This window comes from Lipotes vexillifer, unplaced genomic scaffold (assembly GCF_000442215.2).
Source record: "Lipotes vexillifer unplaced genomic scaffold, Lipotes_vexillifer_v1.1 scaffold1306, whole genome shotgun sequence".
NCBI lineage: Eukaryota > Metazoa > Chordata > Mammalia > Artiodactyla > Lipotidae > Lipotes > Lipotes vexillifer.
In genome coordinates, this window is record NW_006786512.1 from 1906725 (window position 1) to 1929850 (window position 23126).

The window sequence follows — 23126 nt, forward strand, 5'->3', positions numbered from 1 at the left end:
TATTTACTAAGTTCATTTTTAGGCAAAAAAATAGTAATCTGCTAGAGCCTCTACTCTTCCCTTTTTAAGTAAATATACCTGTTTACAATAATCTCAGCATCTGAAATCAAGAATCTGCAAATAAAATGCTAAGAAAAATAAACCACAGATTTTCTTACCCCATACCACTGCAATTATTTTAAATGCATAGGAATACAACAAACTCAAAAGAAAAAAAAAATAGTGTTTTATTAACTACCACACTGTTATAATACACTTTAAACGTACAATAAGGTAGCCTTTAAATTTGAGGTGGTCTTAAGAATAACAAATGAACAGAATCCCAAATTTTTGAAATAAGTGAACTGCTGCAGTTATAGGTATACATTCTGGAAAATTGTATAGCTCTTACAAGACCAGCAATGAAACTTTATTTTGTACATTTTTTAATAATTGAAAATATAAACAATAATTAAAAAATAAAAAGAAAATACAGCATAATAAAAAACATACATTTCTCAATTAAATGTACTGGATACATATAAATTTTAAGGGAAAAAGCAAAAAAGGAAAATGGCTGATATTTAAGTGCAGACTGACTACCTAGACCAAAAACAAAACAAACAAAAAAAAGACTTAAAAAAATATCATAAAACCTCTAGTTCTCTATGACTAATATCCATATGGTTGGAGTATCGTCACTATGGAAGTGATTTTGTTATGTTTGCATATGTTATACTTTACTGGTAATTTACATGATGGCTTTTAAGGCCCTGGCAGACATGTGGTTTTTGGAAACAAGATTGGATTCAAAAAAAAAAAAAACACTGCTAAGACGCAATAACACCTTATTTTTTTGGTCCTCCAATACTCAAGAAAAGGGATAATTCACTATAACATTTTCTTACCACCCAAATGCCTCAACCTATACATTTTAAACTTTTTTAAACATTGGTTATATTGCCCAACTTCATTACTGAAAGAATATTAACAAGACATTATTTTGGCAAATTAAATCTTAAACATGGCTTTTCAACAGGATTTAAAAGGTGACTATCCCTAGAGTTCCATGTTAAAATGTAGTTTTCAAAATCTTACAAGAGTAATGCTTAAAATATTGTACATAGTTAACCTAATTAAAATAATTAGCTTCAAAATGACAAATTGATAAGCTAAGTAAAGCCTACACTATGTAACATTTGCTTGGAAACTTGATTTGTCAGTTATGCATAATAAAAATTCCAGTCATCAAGAAAATTACAAAAATTTTTTTTATCATAACATGATTTCTTTCACCCACCAACTTTTTTTTTATCTTACAATAGATAAATACCAACATGTTCTCATTTTTACACTAAACCACACAGGATTGATGCATTTGGTTAGACTACCATTCGCATTGTTAAATTCAATTTTCTCTTTATATAACTTGGTAAAATTTCATTTCTTCTAGATTCCAAAAGTACCTACAAAACCCATGCAATTTTACCATTTTTAATATACTATGGAATATCATACAAAGTAAGGCATTTCAGTGTCATGTATAACCAAGTTACTGTCAATCCAAAAATTTTTGCACATCAATAAAAAGATATCTAAGAACTTAGGAACAATGTTCTTCTCACTACTGTATAAAAATAACCACGATGAATAAGTATTTGTGTAATATTTACTCCATTGTCTCATTTCCAGAAACTGTGACAAGCTGTAAAGGTATTTCAGTGTTGGTAAGGATATCTTGATTGCTGGTGGTGGAAGTATTAACAGTTCCTATCCCTGAAACAGAACCTTGTTGAATATTTGCAAGGATAAGTGTTGTTCCTCCTGCAGTAATCAAAGTATCATCTCGTGCAGCTTCCACAGATGCCAGCACTGTACTGCTAGAGTGAATACCTTTTTTATTCTGATGTGTTTTAATATGTTTGGCAAGGTGATCACTTCTCATAAAGCGTTTTGAACATTCTGGACAAACAAATTTCTTCTCACCTGTTGAAGAAATTAAGTTACTTAGTCTTTTAAATTTAACATTAATAGACTCTTCATTCCCTGAGAAAGAAAATAAGCCAACACTGACAGTTAGGGACAGGGAGCAGAGTTCAATTAGAACTATATTAGTTTCATGAGCTGTCCCTGCAAGATTTCTCTCATAGAATATTTTTCCTCAAAATAAATCTGTCACCTTTATTTCTGGATGAAAAGCAATCTTCAAACTTATTATACACTGATATTCAGGTAAGAATTTAATACCTCATCTATGCTAATAGTTTTGAAACATCCGTTACAAAATACCAGCTTAAAAACGACTATCTGTAGCATACTTCTCTAAAGAAAAATACACTGAGCTATATTTAAGGTATTATTAACATGTCAGATCCCTGATACTCAACCTTCAACTCTTAAATGCGAATTCAAGTAACTACACAGAGTACTTCTAGATTAAAGCCAAGACACAAGCCTGAAGTCTAATAAAGACTGAGTAGTCCCAAGAATAATGGAGATGGCCAGCTGACCTGATTTCAGCTGGAATAATCAAGAGCGAGCCTAATAAATCATGATGTTAAAAGTTAATAAGACTCTATGAAGCCTAAATTTATTTCCCAGCATAAATACTTTTTTAAAATACAGAAGACAGACAGAACTTCTATTATGCTGAAGACCTACTATGTAAGACAATTAGTAGAAGATAAGGCAAAAGGCCAACCTACAAGGAATCTAAGGAGAACTCAATCAATAAACAAATCCAGTATTTCCTTAGTTTATTTTCTTCAAAATGACTTTCTTACATATCTCTTGTTCCAGCACCTCTGCTCTCAGTAGGTCCTCATCAGACCTCATGTCTGAACTATATTACAATGGCACACTAGTCTCTCCCTTTCCAATCCAACAAATCAATGCCAGACAAATCTTCCTTAAATACCAAATTTTATTACAGTACAAAACTTCACCACTGTACTAAGTGGTATGGGAATGCAAGAGTAACCTGCAGATAACTAAACAGTTCAGACTCTCCATTACCTAACTTCCAATGACTTCTATAACGTGGTTCAATCCTACGTAACAGAAATGTGTTAAATAAAATCTCATCTTCACTCGTGACAAATGATCTCTCACTTCTTCTATTCATATACTATTCTATTCTTCTGGGAAGGTATTTCCCAAAGCTTCTCTTGGAACCTTAGTCCTGAGACATACTCCATGGCAAAATGGCACAATGAGAGGTTGCCACTACCTCCCCTGACTTGGGAGATGTACAGTGCTCATTAACATTCTATTAAAGGTCCTAAGAGGCATTCCTTGAAGGTACTTGTATAGTAACCCTCTTTAACACAGTGTTTCCTACACTTATTTGATCACAGACCTTTTTTCCCTTTTACATTATTTCTTTTTATATCCTGCTGATCAAATTCCACTGAGGAAAATTCTATTATAGGGCCATCTTAAGGTCTACCCCAGCCCAATGCTCAAAAATGCCTTACTATCCCAACAATAATGATCTCTGCCTCCAAGCACTCTTTATCTACTTTCTTATATTGTCCGTTGCAGTTTCAAACAGGTTAAGCTCATCTGTCTACCTACCTGATGAGACAGAAATTAAAACGAGTAGAGCATGTAACATAATACTACATACTTCATGGATTATTTTATATATTTAGATCTAAGAGACTTCAAAATCCATATCGTCCACCATTTCACCATAGTTCTTTCTTCTAAGCTCTCTAAACTTTGTAAATGCATTATATATTTTTCAATTCTTCAGTATTGAGCATAGACTGATGAACACCTTGATCATTACATGGCAGTAGAAGAAAAATATCTGTATGTTATATTAAGTTAGCATTCAATTTGGGTCATTCCTAGGTCCATTTCATGTAACAACCACACAACACTATGTGTTAAAACAAATGAAAGAGTCTTCACATCAACAATGCCTTTGTTATTCCTCAGTGAAATATCTTTTGCTTACCTCACACATATTAAAAACAAGAGAAAGGGTGAAATGCCTGAATTTATCAGAGGAAAAGGAATTATTCTTTATTACAGTGTTAAGGAGGAGGAAGAAGATAATGATCAAGAGTAAAAGCACACAACTAATTTAAAACATTAACATAATTAACAATGATGAGATAAATGTGGCTTAAGACACTGGATAATATGAAAACAAAAGCTAACCAAAGTCTGCATAAAATAAAACATTATTTTATAAAATAAGCCATACTGACTTGTTTGGAATTAGTGTTTTTAAATTGGTGTTACTGAAGATAGAAATATGATGTAATTGGTCATATTTTAAAAGATTCAGTTCAGTAAGGTATGCTTAAAAAAAAAAATTTCAAGGTAGTATGTAGCCTTACAGTTAATTTTATCTGTTAAAAGTAAATATTAGTAACCTGTATGTGTTCTTCTGTGCCTCTGTAATTCATCACTTCGAGTAAATCTTTTACCACAGAACATCCAGTTACAAATAAAAGGGCGCTCCCCAGAATGCCAACGCAGATGAGCTCTCAGATGTGAGGTCTTCCCATAGACTTTACCACATCCTGGTATATGACAAATGTGTTGCTTCTTTTTCCCAAGATTGGTACCTCTAAAAAACACACACAGAATAATATATACTTATATGAAAATATTCAAATGGACATTATCACTCATATACTCCCCATGTTGAATTTCAAACAGAAGACATTATCACCGTGAGGTCAATCAGAAACCAAGACCATTTAAAATCAATTTAAAGAAAAATTAATAAGTTTTACATATTCATTTTACTCCACAACTAATGTGAGTGTTGTCCAAATGTAAATATGCTCAAGAAATATATAATTTAAAAGAACATTTCATACATAAAGAGTATAGTAAAGTTATTTATTATTCGGTCAGAACCATTCCCAAATTCTATGCATAGGCCCAATCCAATTAAATTAGTTGTACCAGAAACTAAATGGCCTATTCAAAGTCATGATGTCAGCTAATTTAAAGAGTAAATAAACCAACAATAAATCCATAACTAATCATAGGTACAATTAAGGCACCTTAAGAAGACTTTAAATTAAGATGATATAAGCATTATTTATTCACATATTTGTATGGCTGCACCCTGAATATACACTGACTTGGAGAAAATCAGAGAAAAAAATCTAGACAAAGCTATTGTCTTAGATCCCTAGAACTACATGAAATAAATTATCTTTACAGTTAAAATTCCCTATTAACCATGCAAAGATACCCAAAATTATAAATCAGAGAAATAATAAAATGCAGTTTCTCCACATTGCAAAATTTGACATCTGTTACATTTCAGTATTTGATACCAAGAACAGGGTTTAGAAGATATGTGCTTATTAGATGGGTGAACACAGGTATCTTAGCCTAAGCAAGAAGAAAACGTTTTTGATTCCAGAACTGATATTCAAATCATAATAAACACTATAGAAAATGTTATTACTCAACCTCAAAAAAAAAAAAAAGAAAAAGGCTAGTTACTGAATAAAAACAAATGAGTTTGTAAAAAAACATGACATTTTAGACTCATCAACTGTCAAAATCATATTATATAAACTTTGTAGTTTCTCTGAGATTACAAAAAGGTACATTTAAGACCCCCCCCAACTTCCCCTCCTCCCACAATCTCAGTCTAGGTATAGCCTGTAAACCTTCCATAAGCCTGCAAATCCTCCTGTATATAATATACCTATCGTTTTTCAAATTTTACTGGAAAAATGCATATTTCCCCACATTTATATTTTAATGTACTCACACTCAGTAGCATGTGAAATTGCCATAGGACAAACAGTGCTAAACGGTGCAGTGCTGGCTGTTAGATGCCATAGGTGTTCTGAACAGGGAGACATCAATGTGGGCTCCAGTAGTTAGAGAAGGCTTCGTGGAGGAGGTGGGTAGGATTTAGATAGAAAGGAGGGAAGGCATTCCAGGCAGAGGAATAGCATAAGTAAAGACAAGGAGGAGTCATGCTGTTGTCTCAAGGGCAAGGATGTCATAATCTAACACAATTCTAGTTTCTGCTCCAGTCCACCCCCAATTTCTACAACTCTCTTCAAAGAGCTGAGTTGAGTGAAACAGGTTTTGCTGGCTCACCTGCAATGCCAAAGTCTTAACCAAAGCCAATAATATTTCCATTTAATTTAGCTTTTTAAATTTGTTTTATTCTTAAATGGCCCTAAGAAAAAGAGCAATGTCTGTGGCTATTGGTGTACAAACCGATTTTACATATTGTGTTCACCATAGCAATTTCACAGAGAACCCGATTCAGTTCACTCTACACTCATAACTGCTTGCCTCTCTTCTAATCCTACCACTCAGGTGAATCAATGTGCTTTTATAAATTCAAAAGTGCTATTTTACTAACTTAGCAAAATTTAGCTTTGAGAGCACGAACAAAGCACAAGACTATAACAAATTACAGCAACAAATATGAGTTCCCAAAGAACCAAAAATCCAGGGAAAGATGTTTTCATCAACTGAATTATAAGGAAACAAGACATACTCATTGTCTGAAAATGGGACAGGCAACTAAGGAAAAAAAATGGAGACGGGGCACACAAAAATATACAATATAAGGGGAAAGGTCCAATACCGAGGTCCAAGTTTTTATTTAAAAAAAAATTTTTAACTCAAGATAAGATCTAGATATGCCAGATATGGATTTATGGCATGTGATGTGAAGGAAGAGGACTGAAGTGAATTTATCAACAAACTTCAAGTAGTAAAGATTACCGTAAGTTTTCCTCTTGATTTATATAGTTATACCACTAATACCTATTACATGATCTTACAAAACTAACAATTTTAAGTTCATTTTCTTGACTGCTTAAACTTGCTCCCCAAATTTTAATAATGCAAAGACAGAGTGACACAATAAATAAAGCTAAATTCTGCGTAGAGGGATTAAGAAAAGTTAAGTAAATCGAGTCTTTTGCTTGTGACAGGAGAAACGGAACACAAACTGAAAGGCCAACAGGGAAGAAAACAGATTTTACAAATTAACTTAAATTTTTAAAAAATGGATTGAGGTTGTCTAAACCACACAAAACCTATATAACAATAACGCCTTTAGAATTTATTTTTCTTTATAAAACTGTCTCTTCCACTAGAGTATAAAAAGTTTCTGGAGTCTGGTTCTGCTTAATAAATATTGGCTAAATGCCCAAATGAATACAGTTTTTAAATATTTAATTATATTTTACATCTTGCTCAAAAAGGTAAAAAAAATAAAATTTAGTTCTCTGAAGATGCCACTTCATACATACTATTATTTTTTTAAAAGAATACTGTTGCGGAAAGAAAGGCTAATATTCTAAAATGTATAAAGTGCCACCTACCTCACCTTTGCAGAACAGGATTTACTATATGTTATGCTTCTATTAATTAGATGCAGCAACTGTCAATGATACAATTGTGCCTATCATGAATATATTAGTTGAATTTTGTTCAAATGAGCTCTAAGAAACAACAGTTGTTTTTCTTAAGAACTTCAATTTTAATTGTTAGAATAAGTTATTAAAAAATGAACTCACAAAAGTTCTGGAAAAATATGAGTATTTTTATAATCCTCAGTTTAAGGAAGACTTTTAATAGCATGATAATAATGCATCTCAACTAAAAATTTTGTGCTTAAAAAAAGGTTTGCAAGCTTTAAGTGAGAACTTTCTTTACTTGTGTAAATAAATGCATTTTGCAAACCACTGACAAAGTTGAAAGACAGTGTAAAACTGGAAAAAAATATGTGCACATATGACAGACAAATTAACAGATTCACAAAAGACAAAGAAATAATTCACAAAAGAAATTTTGAAATGGTAAAATAACACAACAAAAAATGTTCAAAAAAAGTAAAAATATACTGAATAAAACAATAGTGAGGTATTACTTTTCATCTCTCAGACTTTAAAAGGTTTTTAAAAATTATAAAATCCATTGTTGGCAAGGGTGTGGGAAAACACACTCTCATACACCACTGATGGAGTATAAATTGATATAACCTTTCTAGCAGACAATTCCCTTTGATAAAACAATTCCACCACTGCCAACTTATAATGATGAAATAATCAGATGTGCAAAGATATATGTGTAAGAATTAGAATTTCAACAATAAACTCCCAAAAAAGTTGTTAAATTCTTACACATCCATACCACAGAATACTATACAGTCATAAAAAACTGATACAAACTCTATGTACACTTGGAAATATGATCACGAAAATTTTCAAAAGAAAAACAAGACACTTAAAACAGTGAGAGTAAAGTCTGGAAGGATATATACAAAAATGTTACAATAGTCATCTTGAAGTAGGGTAGAAGTTTGGTATTCTTTTAAAACTCCTCTATATTTCTAAATTTTTATGAGCATGTATTAATTTAATAAAAATAATTTTAACAGATTTTCAATTTAAAGAAAAGAATAAGCAAAACACAGGCAAGGCCTTGACCCTCAGTTAGATTTGACTTCCATGAAAATTTATCTTGAAAGTTCCCGTAAAAATGAGAGTAAATTTCAGAAAAGCTGTCTAACCAGAATTCCACACTAACTTATTTAAATTGACCGAAACATTTCAAAGAATAAGTAAAACTTCAAACAAGTGAATAATTACCAGTAGGAAATACAAATGCCTAAGGATCAGATTGAGAAGAAGCAAATTCACCTGGGGGGCAGTACAGTGCAGTGGTTAAGGCCTTGATAAGAAACTGGGTCCAAATCCCAGCTGTGTATGCTGTAAAGAATCATTCAACTTCTCCATACCTCACTTATAAGACCATCTAGAACACAGTAAGCTCTCAGTATTAACAGTTACTAGTCATTACTATCATTGTGAATGGGCTGGCCAATGTACAAATCAACTCAAAGGCAGAGAGGCTCTATTAGATCAAATTCATTAACTGCATTAACAGGGTTGGTTTTTTTTTTTTCTGGTCTATTTAAATAGTTCATTTCTGAGAGAGTTATATTAAGGTCTTTCACTATGACTAGAGAATATGGTTATAATGTCTTTAGAGTTCTATCAGTTTTTGCTCTATATATTTCAAAGTTGTGGAGAAAAGGTACCATGGCTATTAAATCTTCTTGGTGAAAACTTCATATTATTTAGAAATATGTCCCTGGGCTTCCCTGGTGGCGCAGTGGTTGAGAGTCCGCCTGCCGATGCAGGGGACACGGGGTGGTGCCCCGGTCCGGGAAGATCCCACATGCCGCGGGGCGGCTGGGCCCGTGAGCCATGGCTGCTGAGCCTGCGCGCCCGGAGCCTGTGCGCCACAACAGGAGAGGCCACAACAGTGAGAGGCCCATGTAACGCAAAAAAAAAAAAAAAAGAAATCTATCCATTTGATATTTTCACCTTAATCTTACCATGTCCAAGTTTCCTTTTTGTTAACATTTGCCTAATAAATCTTTTCCATTCCTTTATTTTCAACATTCCTGCACCCATTTGAGATGTTCCTTATAATCAATATAAGGCTGGGCTTTATGTCTTTTAAATATGATCTGAGAGTCAATCTCTCAATTATTAAGCTTAATCCATCCACTTTTAATATAATTACTGATCTGTTTTGAGTTTATTCCTGTCACGTTATTATTTCTTAATGTTTATTTCTGAAAACACTGAATGGAAATATTACAGTTCCACTTTTTAAAAAATTCCATCATTAAGGCTTTATTATTCATTTCTATTGAAAATGGAAAATACTTATGCTTTATTAACAATTTCTGAACTTATTTTATATTATATAACTGCTATTCTCAAGCTAAGAATCAACTTTTTTAAAAAATTTATTTTTACTGGAGTATAGTTGCTTTACAATGTTGTGTTAGTTTCTACTGTACAGAAGAATCAACTTTTTAATCAGTATTTAGGCAGATCCATTGCTGGTTTGCAAACAGACTAATATCCAATATGGGCCTGTTAAATGGCATCTTACTATACTTTTTTTTTTTTTTAAGTAAACTAAGTAATTTTAGTTTTTTAAAAAAAGACATTTAGAACTGAAAATTTGATTTCATATATTTTGTTCTCTTTTTCTGCCACACTCATACAGACAAACACACAAGATGATCATGTAATGAATAATTTCCCTTAGTTAAGTGACATGGCATGCAGCATTTCAAAAATTAGGGTGATGATATTAACAGTCCAAAAAGAAAAGTATGTTTCGTGTGTGCATACCTCCCACCACCTTCTTTACAGTTGGGACAGGTGCAAGCTACCCTTCGAAGTCTTTTTCCTTCTTGATGTTGTTGGTCCCCTTCTTCATCTACCACCTGTACTCTTAAATGTGTTAGATCATTGGTATTCAATGTAGAATCACCACTGAGCTGCCACTCTTCAGGATCAGGTTCTTCTTCCTTGATCCTAATATCTAAAGAAGAAAACAAATACAGATGAGAAGCAGCCCACTGGCCCAAAAAGATAGCATGAGATCTGAGCCTCTCTAAGGTAAAATGAATAAATACTATGTAAAAGTAAAAACTCATCTGTTTGTGGAGCATAATCATTGCTCCTTGTTGTGGATTATTCTTTTAAAACAATCTATTTTATTCTAAATATCAGAGATTAAGCCAAAAAGAGAATAAAGCCACCATGAGAGCTTGCTTTTTAAAATTCATTAAGAAAGCCAATTTCTTTTGAGCAAGCTGAGTCATAAAACAATCTGAAACTTCAGTTATAATTGTTCAAATAGTCAATAAATCAATGGTCAACTCAGAATAGAACAAATTCTAATGCCTGTTAAACCTCTTTTTTACAGCCTGTATCAATTACGCATATTTGTAGGCACTATGGGAATGCAAAATGTAGGTCCTATGGGAATGAAATTATGCCTATCTGTAGATACAATGAAATTATTACTCATAAACTTAAGTTTTAAAGTCAATCCTTACTAAAAATCTATAATGGCCACAACCACAATATCATTGTGGAAGGAGGTGCATAAGTATGAGACAGTTTCTATTTTCAATGAGTTTTATTATAAACCAGACTGGGAAACAAAATGAGCAGGCAATGGTGAGGAAGAGTGGATATGGCAGGAAGTTACATTTTTCTGTCAGCATAGCCAAACATCTTTCTTTGTATCGAAAATGTTATAACATCATTTCCTATGTGAAACTAAGAGGTTTTTTCAACTCCAAAAACTAATTAAAAGAAAAAAAAAGAAAACAATACATGAGTGCTAGCTTTGGCAGCACATATACTAAAATTGGAGGATAGAGAAAAAATTAGCATGGGCCCCTGTGCAAGGATGACACACAAATTCATGAAGCATTCCATATTTTTACAATTTGTATGGCAACACAAAAGACCCCGAGGAGCCAAAACAATCTTGAGAAAGAAAAACGGAGCTGGAGGATTCAGGCTCCCTGACTTCAGACTATACTACAAAGGTACAGTACTCAAGACAGTATGGTACTGGCACAAAAACAGAAATATAGATCAATGGAACAAGACAGAAAGCCCAGAGATAAACCCACACACCTATGGTCAACTCATCTATGACAAAGAAGGCAAGAATATACAATGGAGAAAAGACAATCTCTTCAATAAGTGGCACTGGGAAAACTGGACAGCTACTTGTAAAAGAATGAAATTAGAACACGCCCTAACACCATAGACAAAAATAAACTCAAAATGGATTAAAGACCTAAATTTAAGACCAGGCACTATAAAACTCTTAGCGGAAAACATAGGGAAAACACTCTTTGACATAAATCACAGCAAGATCTTCTTTGGCTCACCTCCTAGAGTACTGAAAATAAAAACAGAAATAAACAAATGGGACCTAATGAAACTTAAAAGCTTTTGCACAGCAAAGAAAACCATAAACGAGACGAAAAGACACCCCTCAGAATGGCAGAAAATGTTTTGCAAATGAAGCAACCAACAAGGGATTAGTCCCCACAATATACAAACAGCTCATGCACTCAATATCAAAAAAACAAACAACCCAATCAAAAAATGGGCAGAGGGCTTCCCTGGTGGCGCAGTGGTTGAGAGCCCGCCTGCCGATGCAGGGGACGTGGGTTTGTGCCCTGGTCTGGGGGGATCCCGCATGCCGCGGGGAGGCTGGACCCGTGAGCCATGGCCGCTGGGCCTGCGCATCCGGAGCCTGCGCTCTGCAGCAGGAGAGGCCACAGCAGTGAGAGGCCTGCGTAACGCAAAAAAAAAAAAAGGGGGGGGGGGCAGAAAACCTAAATAGACATTTCTCCAAAGAAGACATACAGATGGCCAAGAGGCACAAGAAAAGATGCTCAACATCACTAACTATTAGAGAAATGCAGATCAAAACTGGTCAGAATGGCCATCATCAAAAAATCTACAAACAATAAATACTGGACAGGATGTGGAGAAAAGGAAACTCTCTTGCACTGTTTGGTGGGAATGTAAACTGATACAGCACTATGGAGAACAGTATGGAGGTTCCTTAAAAAACTAAAAATAGAACTACCATATGACCTAGCAATCCCACTACTGGGCATATACCCAGAGAAAACCATAATTCAAAAAGTCACATGCACCCCAATGTTCACTGCAGCACTATTTACAATAGTCAGGACATGGAAGCAACCTAAATGCCCATCAACAGAGGAATGGATAAAGAAGACGCGGCACATATATACAGTGGAATATTACTCAGTCATAAAAAGGAACAAAGTTGGGTCATTTGTAGAGGCGTGGATGGACCTACAGTCTGTCATACAGAATGAAGTAAGTCAGAAAGAGAAAAACAAATACTGTATATTAACTCATTTATGTGGAATCTAGAAAAATGGTACAGATGAACCTATCTGCAGGTCAGGAATAGAGATGCAGACATAGAGAACAAACGTGTGGACACGGTGGGTGAGTGGTAAGGGAGGGTGGGATGAACTGGGAGATTGGGACTGACATATACATACACACTACCATGTGTAAAACAGATAGCTAATGGGAACCACTGTATAGCGTAGGGAGCTCAGCTCGGTGCTCTGTGGTGACCTAGATGGGCATGATTGGGGGCGGGGGGAGGGAGGTCCAAGAGGGAGGGGATATATGTATACATATAGCTGATTCACTTCATTGTACAGCAGAAACTAACACAATATTGTAAAGCAACTATTCCCCAATAAAAAAAAATAAAAATGAAAACAAAAAAACCCACAATACATGATTTAGAACAAACACTGAATATAATCATCTTTGATAAAACATAAATTCCTACACATTTTAATTTTGATTTATGTAAACTAAAAATCTTAATGGACATTTATTTTAGATTTATATCAGTCACTAATAATTGGAGCGAAAAATAGCCTAAAGAAATCAAATGTGCCCTAATAGCTCCTAAATTTATACTAATGAAAACTAGAATGTGCAACCAAGAAAAATGCCTCTAACAGTTTAAAATTAATTTATTTTATCAGAAAAACTACAACTAAGAATCAAGGGGGGAAATGGGAAGAGAGGGCACTCTGGCCTGGGCAACAGGGTAGATGGTGGTGCCATTCACTGCAATAGGAAACACTGGAGAAGGTTCAGGTGGAGGTAAAGAAGGACAGTTAATCAATTCAAGGTTGCTGGTCACAGAGTCTGGACAGCTTGTGAGACAAAACAGTAAAAAAGCTGGATCTACACAAATGGAGTGCATCCAAAGTAGTAAGTTAGATCATTCAAGGACTATGAGTAGAATGAGAAGAGAAAGTAGCCTTTGAGGAATGCAGACATTTAAGGAACAGGCAGAAGAGGATGAACCTGTGAAGGAAAGGCGTACCCAGAAAAATGTGCTACATTAAAGAAAGGAAAAGTGGTCAATATCAAATACTGCAGAAAAATCAAGAAAGAAACTAAGAAAATGGGCAAGAAGTGAAAATGTGTTTAATAACAAGTACAGATACGTTTTTTAAAATGTCTGGCTTGAGAGGGAGACAGAAACATGACACTACAGGCTAAAGGGGACCAAAAAAGAGAGTCTGGGGGAAAAAGTGTTTTGTTCTATGTTTGAAGACAGGGAAGGCTTGAACATGTGTAAATGTTCATGCGAAAGATCCACTACAGAGAGAGAGAGACTGAAAACACAAGAATAAAGTCCCTAAGAAGTCAGGAGGGGATGATGAGCCATAGCACTTACAGGCTTAACTGCTGGAGCACAGCCACCTCCTCTATTACATGAGGGAAGAAAAGATACAAGCACATTCATTCATTCAATAAGTGATTAGCTACTATGTGCCATGAACTGTGCTAGACCCCAGAGGCAGAGAGAATTTGATGCCTAGAAATTAAGGGGAAATGGTTTCTATTTCCTCAGTGAAAGGATGAAGAATTAGATATGTATAAAATTCATCCAAACACACAACATAAATGAGTATTGACCTCTGTTCCTTTATAATCAGGTGTCCACCTGCATCATTTTGACAAGACATTTAAATATATGCACAAATGCTGCACAGTATTAGCTATTTTACAAGTTAAATAAAAGATAGCATATGGATAGCAAATATCCAGAGTTGGATAAATTTTAAGTCCATAAAATGAGGAACTTTGTCAGATGTTTTTAAAGCTACTCATCTTACATTATTTGTGACAAGACAACAAGGAAAAAGGACGACAGAATAATATTAAGAGCAGATAAAGGAGTCTAGAGAGAGAGAAAATTTAAAGAAATCGTAGAGAACAAATAAAGAAACTGATGAGAGAGGGCAAGAATGAAATACAACCTGACTGAGGGGATAACGATATTACAGGTCATTCCTACTCCTATTGCTAATTCTCTTACTGGAACCTACAAAATATCTTTAAAGAGTGTGTCACGGCCATGGATACTTATAATTTAGTTCTCTTTCCTACTGAATTCCAATAAAACAAAGGCACACAGAACATAACATGTCCAAACTGAACACATCTTGTCCACTCACCAAACCTTCTCCTGCTTCCCCCTTTATTGATAATTACAAGCCACCTAATTGCTCAAACCATCAATTTCAGGTGAGTCCTGTCAGTCCATTCCCAACCTCTCATGTCTCTCTTCTGCCAACCCAACTTCTACAGAGCTTCCAGAATCTTCTTCCTAAATACAAAATCTAATGGCATCACTTTCCTGATTCATTACCTGCACTAATTCTCGATTTTCTACAGTATTAAGTACTAACTTGTTAACTTGGTACTCAAGAACCTTCTCAATCTGGCCACAACTGCTCTTCCAACTTCAGTATTAAAATACTGAAATTCTCATCACTGTCAGAACCCATGTCCTTTCTCAATGTCACACCCATAAGTATATGCCTCTCTTGCCTGGACTGTTTTCTAGCTCTTTTCCTTTTTCATGTAACTAACATCTACTTATCCTTCAAGATTAGTTCAAATGTCATCTCCCTTATACATGCTTATGGTAGAATTAGTTCTAATTACTGGCTCATACATCCCTTTATAAATGCTTCACTCAAAAGTGCTCAGAAAATACAATTTGACTAAATGAACAAACCCTTCCTTAAGGAGGAACTTCCAGTCTAGATAATAATCTACCTGGAAAACTCTGCCCTCTACTTCTCTATGCTCCTTCTATCTGCAAATAATACCTATAGAGAAGATTTTAAAAATTTAATTTTATCTCAAATGGATACTTAATTTTCTAGCATCACTTACTGAAAACAAAAGAAGAGTCAGTTCATATGGACAGGACCACAAAGTGCTCATTAAAGACAATAAATTATTTGCCCAAGAAGTGTTATACCCAATTTTTAATCATTATTCTTGCTCGTACACATCTGGGGTATTTTAGAATCTTAATCATAAATTTCACCCATCTAGTAAATCTTAAATAATTCCTCTTTGCCAACTTGCATTATCAAATTAATACAGACACCTTAAAAACAGGTCTTCAGGGCTTCCCTGGTGGCGCAGTGGTTGAGAGTCCGCTGCCGATGCAGGGGACACGAGTTCGTGCCCGTTCCGGGAAGATCCCACATGCCGCAGAGCGGCTGGGCCCGTGAGCCATGGCCGCTGAGCCTGCACGTCCAGAGCCTGTGCTCCGCAACGGGAGAGGCCACAGCAGGGAGAGACCCGCGTACCGCAAAAAAACCCCAAAAAAACAAAAAAACAGGTCTTCAGTACTAGGCAGTCAAGTTTGTATCTTCCTCTATATCTTAGTGTAGATAATAGCAAAATATTTTTTACCATGCTGCATTAGTGTCCTACATGGTACCTAGTTATTCTCAGAAATCGACTGTTTATAAAGCTCAGGAGAAGGGGAAGTGATACCCATCAAAATGGCCCACAGAAGTATGAAAAGGTACTCAATATTATTAGATATCAGGAAAATTAAAATCATAGTGAAATATCCTACACATCCACCAAGATGGCTAAAACTTTTTAACAGGCCACCTGTTAGCAAAGTAATAGAGCAACTGAAACTCTCCCACACTGCTGGTGGGTGTGTAAATCAGTATAACAACTTTGGAGATCTTTTGACCGTATCTTTTAAAGATGAACCTATGTATACCCTATAACGGAAGCAATTTCACTCCCACGGAAAGGCATACACACATGACACCAAAAGTACAGAAATTCATCCTAAACTGGAAGTAACTCATATATCCACTAGTGTTGGAATAGAAAAATCATAATATATTCATTCATACAATGGAATATGTTAAAACAATGAAAATTAACAACTACATGCAACAGGAACACCACAGACATAATTTTAAACAAAAGAAGGCACACACACACTCTCTCTTACATGTAATACCTATATCTATAGAGAGACAGATATACCATTTAAATAAAGCTCAAAGCAACAGGAAACACTACTATACAGTGACTGCCTACCTTTACGAGGCATAATGACTGGGTACAGGGAGATTGAGGAACTGCTGGCAATATCTTATTTCTTGATCCAGGTGGTAATTTTTCCTATGTGTTTGTTTTATAAAAATTCATCAAGTTACACACCTATGATTTGTACATTTTTCTGAGTGTATATTATACTTTGAAAGATCATTCTAAATAAAAAAATTTAAAGTAATCTATAGGAGATTACTTAGGGAATTTGTTAAAGACAGTCAATCAGTGTTTGTTGTGGTTTCATCTCTAGTTCCTGTATAACCAACTAGCCCCTTCTCCCACCACTGGAATTAAAAACAAAAACATAAACAAACAAACAAAACCTTAAGATGACTGGGCTCCCACCAAAGTACTGCACTGGATCTGAACCTAGGCACTTGGATTTCGGAGCCTGCACTCTTAAGCACTAGTCCATACAAAATTAATAAACCCCTCGTTAAGATAACGCAGTAGCAAGACCAAGAAATTAATCACATTTTATTTCTCATTTGAATTTCCAGTGTCTTAAACGCATGACAATACACTTCCATATTCAGTAAGTAATTATTAAGAAGCTACTGGATATCAGACACTGTGCTATGGGACAAAGAATTAAAGGGAAAAAAGAGAAAAGGAAAAAAAATGTCTAAGGGATTTTATTGTAAAAGAATAAAATCATAATCAAAAGGAAAAAAAAAGATGACTGTACTCCAAAAATTAAGTCAATTTGAAGTTTAGGACATAATGTTATTCTCTACAAATATGTGAGTGATTACAATATGCCAGTCACTGTTCTAGGTTCTAAGGATAAAAGTTAACAACAGTTAAGCTCATGTCTTTATCAAGTTTCCTTTTTAGTGGGAAAAGACAACAAATAATCGAGTAAATATGGCTGACCCTTGAACAATGCAGAGTTAGGAGTGCCATTGTGTAACTTATAGTTCTCCTTCCGTATACATCTGCCTATTCAACCAACTGCAGATCGTGTAATACTGTTGTATTTACTATTGAAAAAACTCTGCGTGTAAATGGATTTGAGCAGTTCAAACCCATGTTCAAGGGTCAACTGTACACAGCATTTTGTGTGCTGGTGAACTGTTATGGGAATAAAGTGAGGTAAGGATAGACAGAAAGTGAAAGGAGAGAAGTACTTGCTGTTTTAAATAAGTGGCCAGAAAAGGCTTTGCTAATACGGTGACAATTGACCCTGAAGGAGGTAAAGGAGCAAGAAGGTGGGGGAAAGTATTCCAGGTCGAAGGAAGAGCAAGGTGGATGTATGCTTGGTGTGTTCAGAGAAATGCAAGGAGGCCTGTGTGGCTAGAAAGAAATGAATGTGAAAGAAGAGTAGTAAGTGACAAGATGGCAGAGATAAAAATGTAAAGGTGGGATAAGATTATATATGATGTTATACATTGTGTACTACCTTGTAGGCCACTATAAGTTTACATTTTAGGGCTTCCCTGGTGGCGCAGTGGTTGAGAGTCTGCCTGCTGATGCAGGGTACGCGGGCTCGTGCCCCGGTCTGGGAGAATCCCACATGCCGCGGAGCGGCTGGGCCCGTGAGCCATGGCTGCTGGGCCTGCGCATCCGGAGCCTGTGCTCTGCAGTGGGAGAGGGGGCACAGCAGTGAGAGGCCCGCGTACCGCAAAAAAATAAATAAATAAAAGTTTACATTTTATTCAGTGAGTGAAGCCACTGAGAGTAGAGGGGTGATATAGTGGCGTAAAACTAGTTGTTAATGAGGAAGTGGTAAGGAATGGTCAGAATCAGGAAATACTTTGTAGGTAGAGTCAAAGACATTTGCTAACAGATTTGATAACAGGGTTTTATGTGAGGTGTGAGAACAAGGAGTTAAATATAACTCCAAGGTTTTAGTCCTGAGCAACTAAAAAGATGGAGCTGCCATTAACTGAAACAGAGTAGAGAGGGGGTAGAAAAAAATTATGGGAGAGGGGTGCCATTCAGGGGTCCATTTTTGGATATGAAAGTTTTGAAGTACCTATGAAATACCCAAATGATCATGTTGATTAGGCAGCTGACGGATCTGGAGTTCAAACAGAAGTAAGGCCCACAGATATAAATTTGGGCATCATCAACATTTATAGTTGGTTACTGAGAGTCACCTGGAATGGAGTATATATATATCTATTTATAGGAAGAAACCCTAGGCACTTCAAAGCTGACAAGCAGAGATTAAAAAAAAAAAAGAAAGAAAAAAAGCCAGTGAGATAGGAGGAAGCTGGTATCCAAAAGCCAAGTGAAGAAATCATTTCAAGAAGAAAATAATCAGGGGCTTCCCTGGTAGCGCAGTGGTTGAGAGTCCGCCTGCCGATGCAGGGGACACGGGTTCGTGCCCCGGTCCGGGAGGATCCCACATGCCGTGGAGCGGCTGGGTCCGTAAGCCATGGCCGCTAAGCCTGTGCTCCGTGATGGGAAAGGTCACAACAGTGAGAGGCCCGCGTACCGCCAAAAAAAAAAAAAAGAAGAAGAAAATAATCAAAGATGTCAAACACTTGTCAGTCAAGTAAAATGAGGATTCAGAAATGACTTTTGGATGTAACAATGTGGTAATATCTTGACAAGAGCTGTTCCAACAGAGAAGTGAGAATACAACCCTGCCCAGAGTACATTCAAGAAAATGGAAGGAAATGAACTAGAAACAAGTATATACAAGTCTTTCCAAGAGTTCTGCAGGGAAAGCAAGCATAATAAAAAGGGCACTGAAGGTCCTAAACTAGCCCACATGGGTAGATTTAACACATAACACTACCTGAAACAGTGTAAACTAACCTTTATTTTCAGTAGCACTACCTATATGATATACACTAGTAATATAAAAATGAACATGCTTATCTAAACTTGACTTTTGGTACTTAAGGAATAACAAGTTTTAAACACAAGAAAAAAATGTAAGCAATGGAAACAAATTCTCAAGGACATTTGAGTATACATTTAAGAATGTTATAAACTAACAGCACTGGTTTTTGATTATATCTATTCTCTACCTCAAAATGCTTAAATGTCCACTTCATCTGGCCTGGTATATGACTGACAATATCTTTGTGCCACAGTTATAGTTGTTTTCAAGGCCTACCCCAATCAAACAAGTTTGTGAAAGGGATATATAAATGAAAATTTTTTTTTTTTCCAATTTCCTGCACACCTCGGTAAGAGCTAAAGGAAAAGAGAGAGAAACAGAGACTTTAAATGATGAAAAAATACATACACACACATACAACACAGTATGGTTACAAAGATAAGACTAATTTTCTTGTATAGCCAATGGACAAACACAAAATAACAGAAAGGTATTATTTTAACATGTCATTAATACACTTTAAGTAGAGGAATACCAAAAAAGTAGGGACTGGCGTACGGGAGTGTGGTGGTGAGGGTGTAGATGGATCCAACTTCCCATAGACACCACTATATAGCACTGATGACTTCAAAGAGTTTGGCTGTTTTTGTGGATTAGGAAGAGGATGAAGCCAGTGGTCTCCAAATCTTCTTGATTGCTCGACACTATTAGTAAAGTTTTGAACATGCACCCCATAAATGTGTTTATTAAGTATATACAAGTAATACTATTCTGATTATTAAACATTATAAAACACAAATAGTTATATAAGATAAACAAATGTATTGTTAACTGTGATAGCTCAATATTAGATAATGTCACAACAGTATTTAGGTAAGATTCAGTGTTATTAATAGCAGATGGAAACTCTACCATTTTCAATGATACTTGCATTTCTTTTCTATTCAATCCATGGTTTCTTTACATGAATATTAAAGCCACTTGTCCACTCTGAAGGACATTCAGTTAAAACCAAAAAATACAATTCCATTTAATCCAAGCATATCCAAGTACATATAAACAGCAATATGCAGCAGCATGCTAAAAGCAACAAAAAGTGGGTAAGTGAGCAGGCTTATCATATGTAACACAAACACAAATGACATGGAATTAGTGAAGGCAGCAATGGCAATCTGTATAATCAATATTAGTTAAGCATTAATAACTCAGCGTATGTTTAGATTTCTATTAAAAATATTACCAGAAGAAAATGTTAAATGCTTCCTCCTGAGACTATTTGCTACTTATTCGTCAATAGAGCTAACTGAATATTTAAGATAAATTATTTACTGGTTTATCAAGTCTGAAACATGCATATTTAATTTAAATAATACTAGATAAATATGAATTACAGTACTATTGATAAAATGAGACATTCTCCTTTATCAATAGCGTATCATTAGGATTTTGTTGTTCTTATCAAAGGCTTTCATGTTCTCTGCCTTCAATTTTTAAAGTACTGATGAAATTACTTCATTTGATTCTGAAAGTTTATTTTCCTTACATTTTTTCTTTAATCAGTTTCACCTGCTATAAAAATCACCTAAACAGAATTACAGGATAATCCTATAAGATCTCGTATATTATTTAATTACATTTTCACGTTCATAACTATTTAGATTCCTATGGACATTTCAGAGCTACCAAGTCTTTTTTTCTAGTTTTTCTTTCAATGGGATAGTTCTAAACTATAGACATGGATTCCTAAAAATATAAGTTCACTAATCTGATCAAAAGAGGTTAACACTTTAGGGGAAGGTTTTAAAACCAAATTTTATTTCTTTAACAAATATAAACTATATATATATATATATATATAATCTCTGCTTTAACATGAAGCAATCTCTTTCCCATAAACCCTATCTCCTTAGATTTGGATCATTACTCTTCTATGACTGCTCCCTTCCCCCTCCCCCACTTAAATTTAATCTTTTATTTCATCTCTACTAATCTTTTTCAAATCCAACTCCCTTCTATTTTTTTTTACAGCAGTTTCCCAAATTATTTTCAAACCTTTTCTACCCAACTGGAGATTATACATTAATAGGAGTATTCTTCCTAGTAAATCTAAACAATACAAGCTTTTGTAAGATACACACACATAGACATAAACATAACTGGAAATGACTGATTTTCTAATATGCCTTACAAAAGACCTCATTTTACAGACATACCACAAATATATGAGAGAGACTATGACCTGCAATTAATATACACTGTGAACAGTGAAATACTAACTTCACTTTAATCTGAAGTACTAAATAAGTTACTGTTAAAGGAAGTGTTCAATACCATATGCTAACGCATATATATGGAATTTTAAAAAGCTGTACTCGTGAACCTAGTGGCAAGGCAGGAATAAAGACACAGACATAGAGAACGGACTTGAGGGCACGGTTGTGGGGGCGGGGGGGAAGCTGGGATGAAGTGAGAGAGTAGCACTGACATATATACACTACCAAATGCAAAATGGATGGCTAGTGGGAAGATGCGTCACAGCACAAGGAGATCAACTTGATGCTTTGTGACAACCTAGAGGGATGAGATAGGGAGGCTTAAGAGGGAGGGGATATGGGGATATATGTATACATATAGCTGATTCACTTTGTTGTACAGCAACAACTAACACAGCATTGTAAAGCATTTATACCCCAATAAAGATGTGAAAAAAAAAGGAACAGTGTTCTACTCTATGATGATGATAACATATAAGATTTACTACTTGTTGGACACTATTACAAGCACTTAACATACACTGACTTCCTTCGTACTCCCAACTACCCTAAGGTTTTAGTCATACTTTTCTCCCAACTTTCTAGATGAGAAAACAAAGAGGTTAAGTTATTTGCCTGAAGTCACACAGCTAAAAAGTGGTGGAGCCAGGACATAAGACAAAGAATTATGCAAAACCGTATTATAAACACTGCTAAAAATCAGTGCCCTCGCTTTTGAAAATGTCCATACCTAGCACCGCCCCTCCATCCAAATACTGGCAACCCTACGGTGGTCACTATAATAATTTGGGGAAAACTGGGATGGGAAACATTACCTGTGTGTAACTTTGCAAAGTCTGAGATCTCTGAGGTAGAGCACAATGTAGGGTAGAGCACAATGTAGGGCAGACGTCAAGGGCCTGACAACATCTTATTCAAAGAATCCATGTCCTTAGAAAACAGACTTGTGATTGCCAAGAGGGAGGGGGTACGGAGGAGGGATGGATTGGGAGTCTGGGGTTAGCAGATGCAAACCATTATATACAGAATGGATAAACAACAAGTTCCTACTGTATAGCACAGGAAACGGTATCCAATATCCTGTAATACACCATAATGGAAAATAATTTTTAAAAGAGTGTATATATATGTATAACTGAATCACTTTGCTGTACAGCAGAAATTAACACAACGCTGTGAATCAACTATACTTCAATAAAAAAACCAGGGGGCTTCCCTGGTGGCGCAGTGGTTGGGAGTCCGCCTGCCGATGCGGGGGAC

At 35.4% G+C, this 23126-nt stretch overlaps 1 protein-coding gene across 1 annotated transcript in view; it reads right to left on the reverse strand.

The window, feature by feature from the left end:
- Positions 1-206: 206 nt before the first annotated feature.
- Positions 207-23126, reverse strand: part of SP3 (Sp3 transcription factor) — an 82678-nt gene continuing 59758 nt past the window's right edge. Inside the window, exons 7-9 of the mRNA XM_007458852.1 lie at positions 10152-10344; positions 4368-4564; positions 207-1965 (exon numbers count right to left, since the gene is read on the reverse strand). Of these exons, the coding sequence (XP_007458914.1) occupies positions 1649-1965; positions 4368-4564; positions 10152-10344 (707 nt within the window). The 3' untranslated portion in view covers positions 207-1648. The remainder of the gene's footprint in view (positions 1966-4367; positions 4565-10151; positions 10345-23126) is intronic.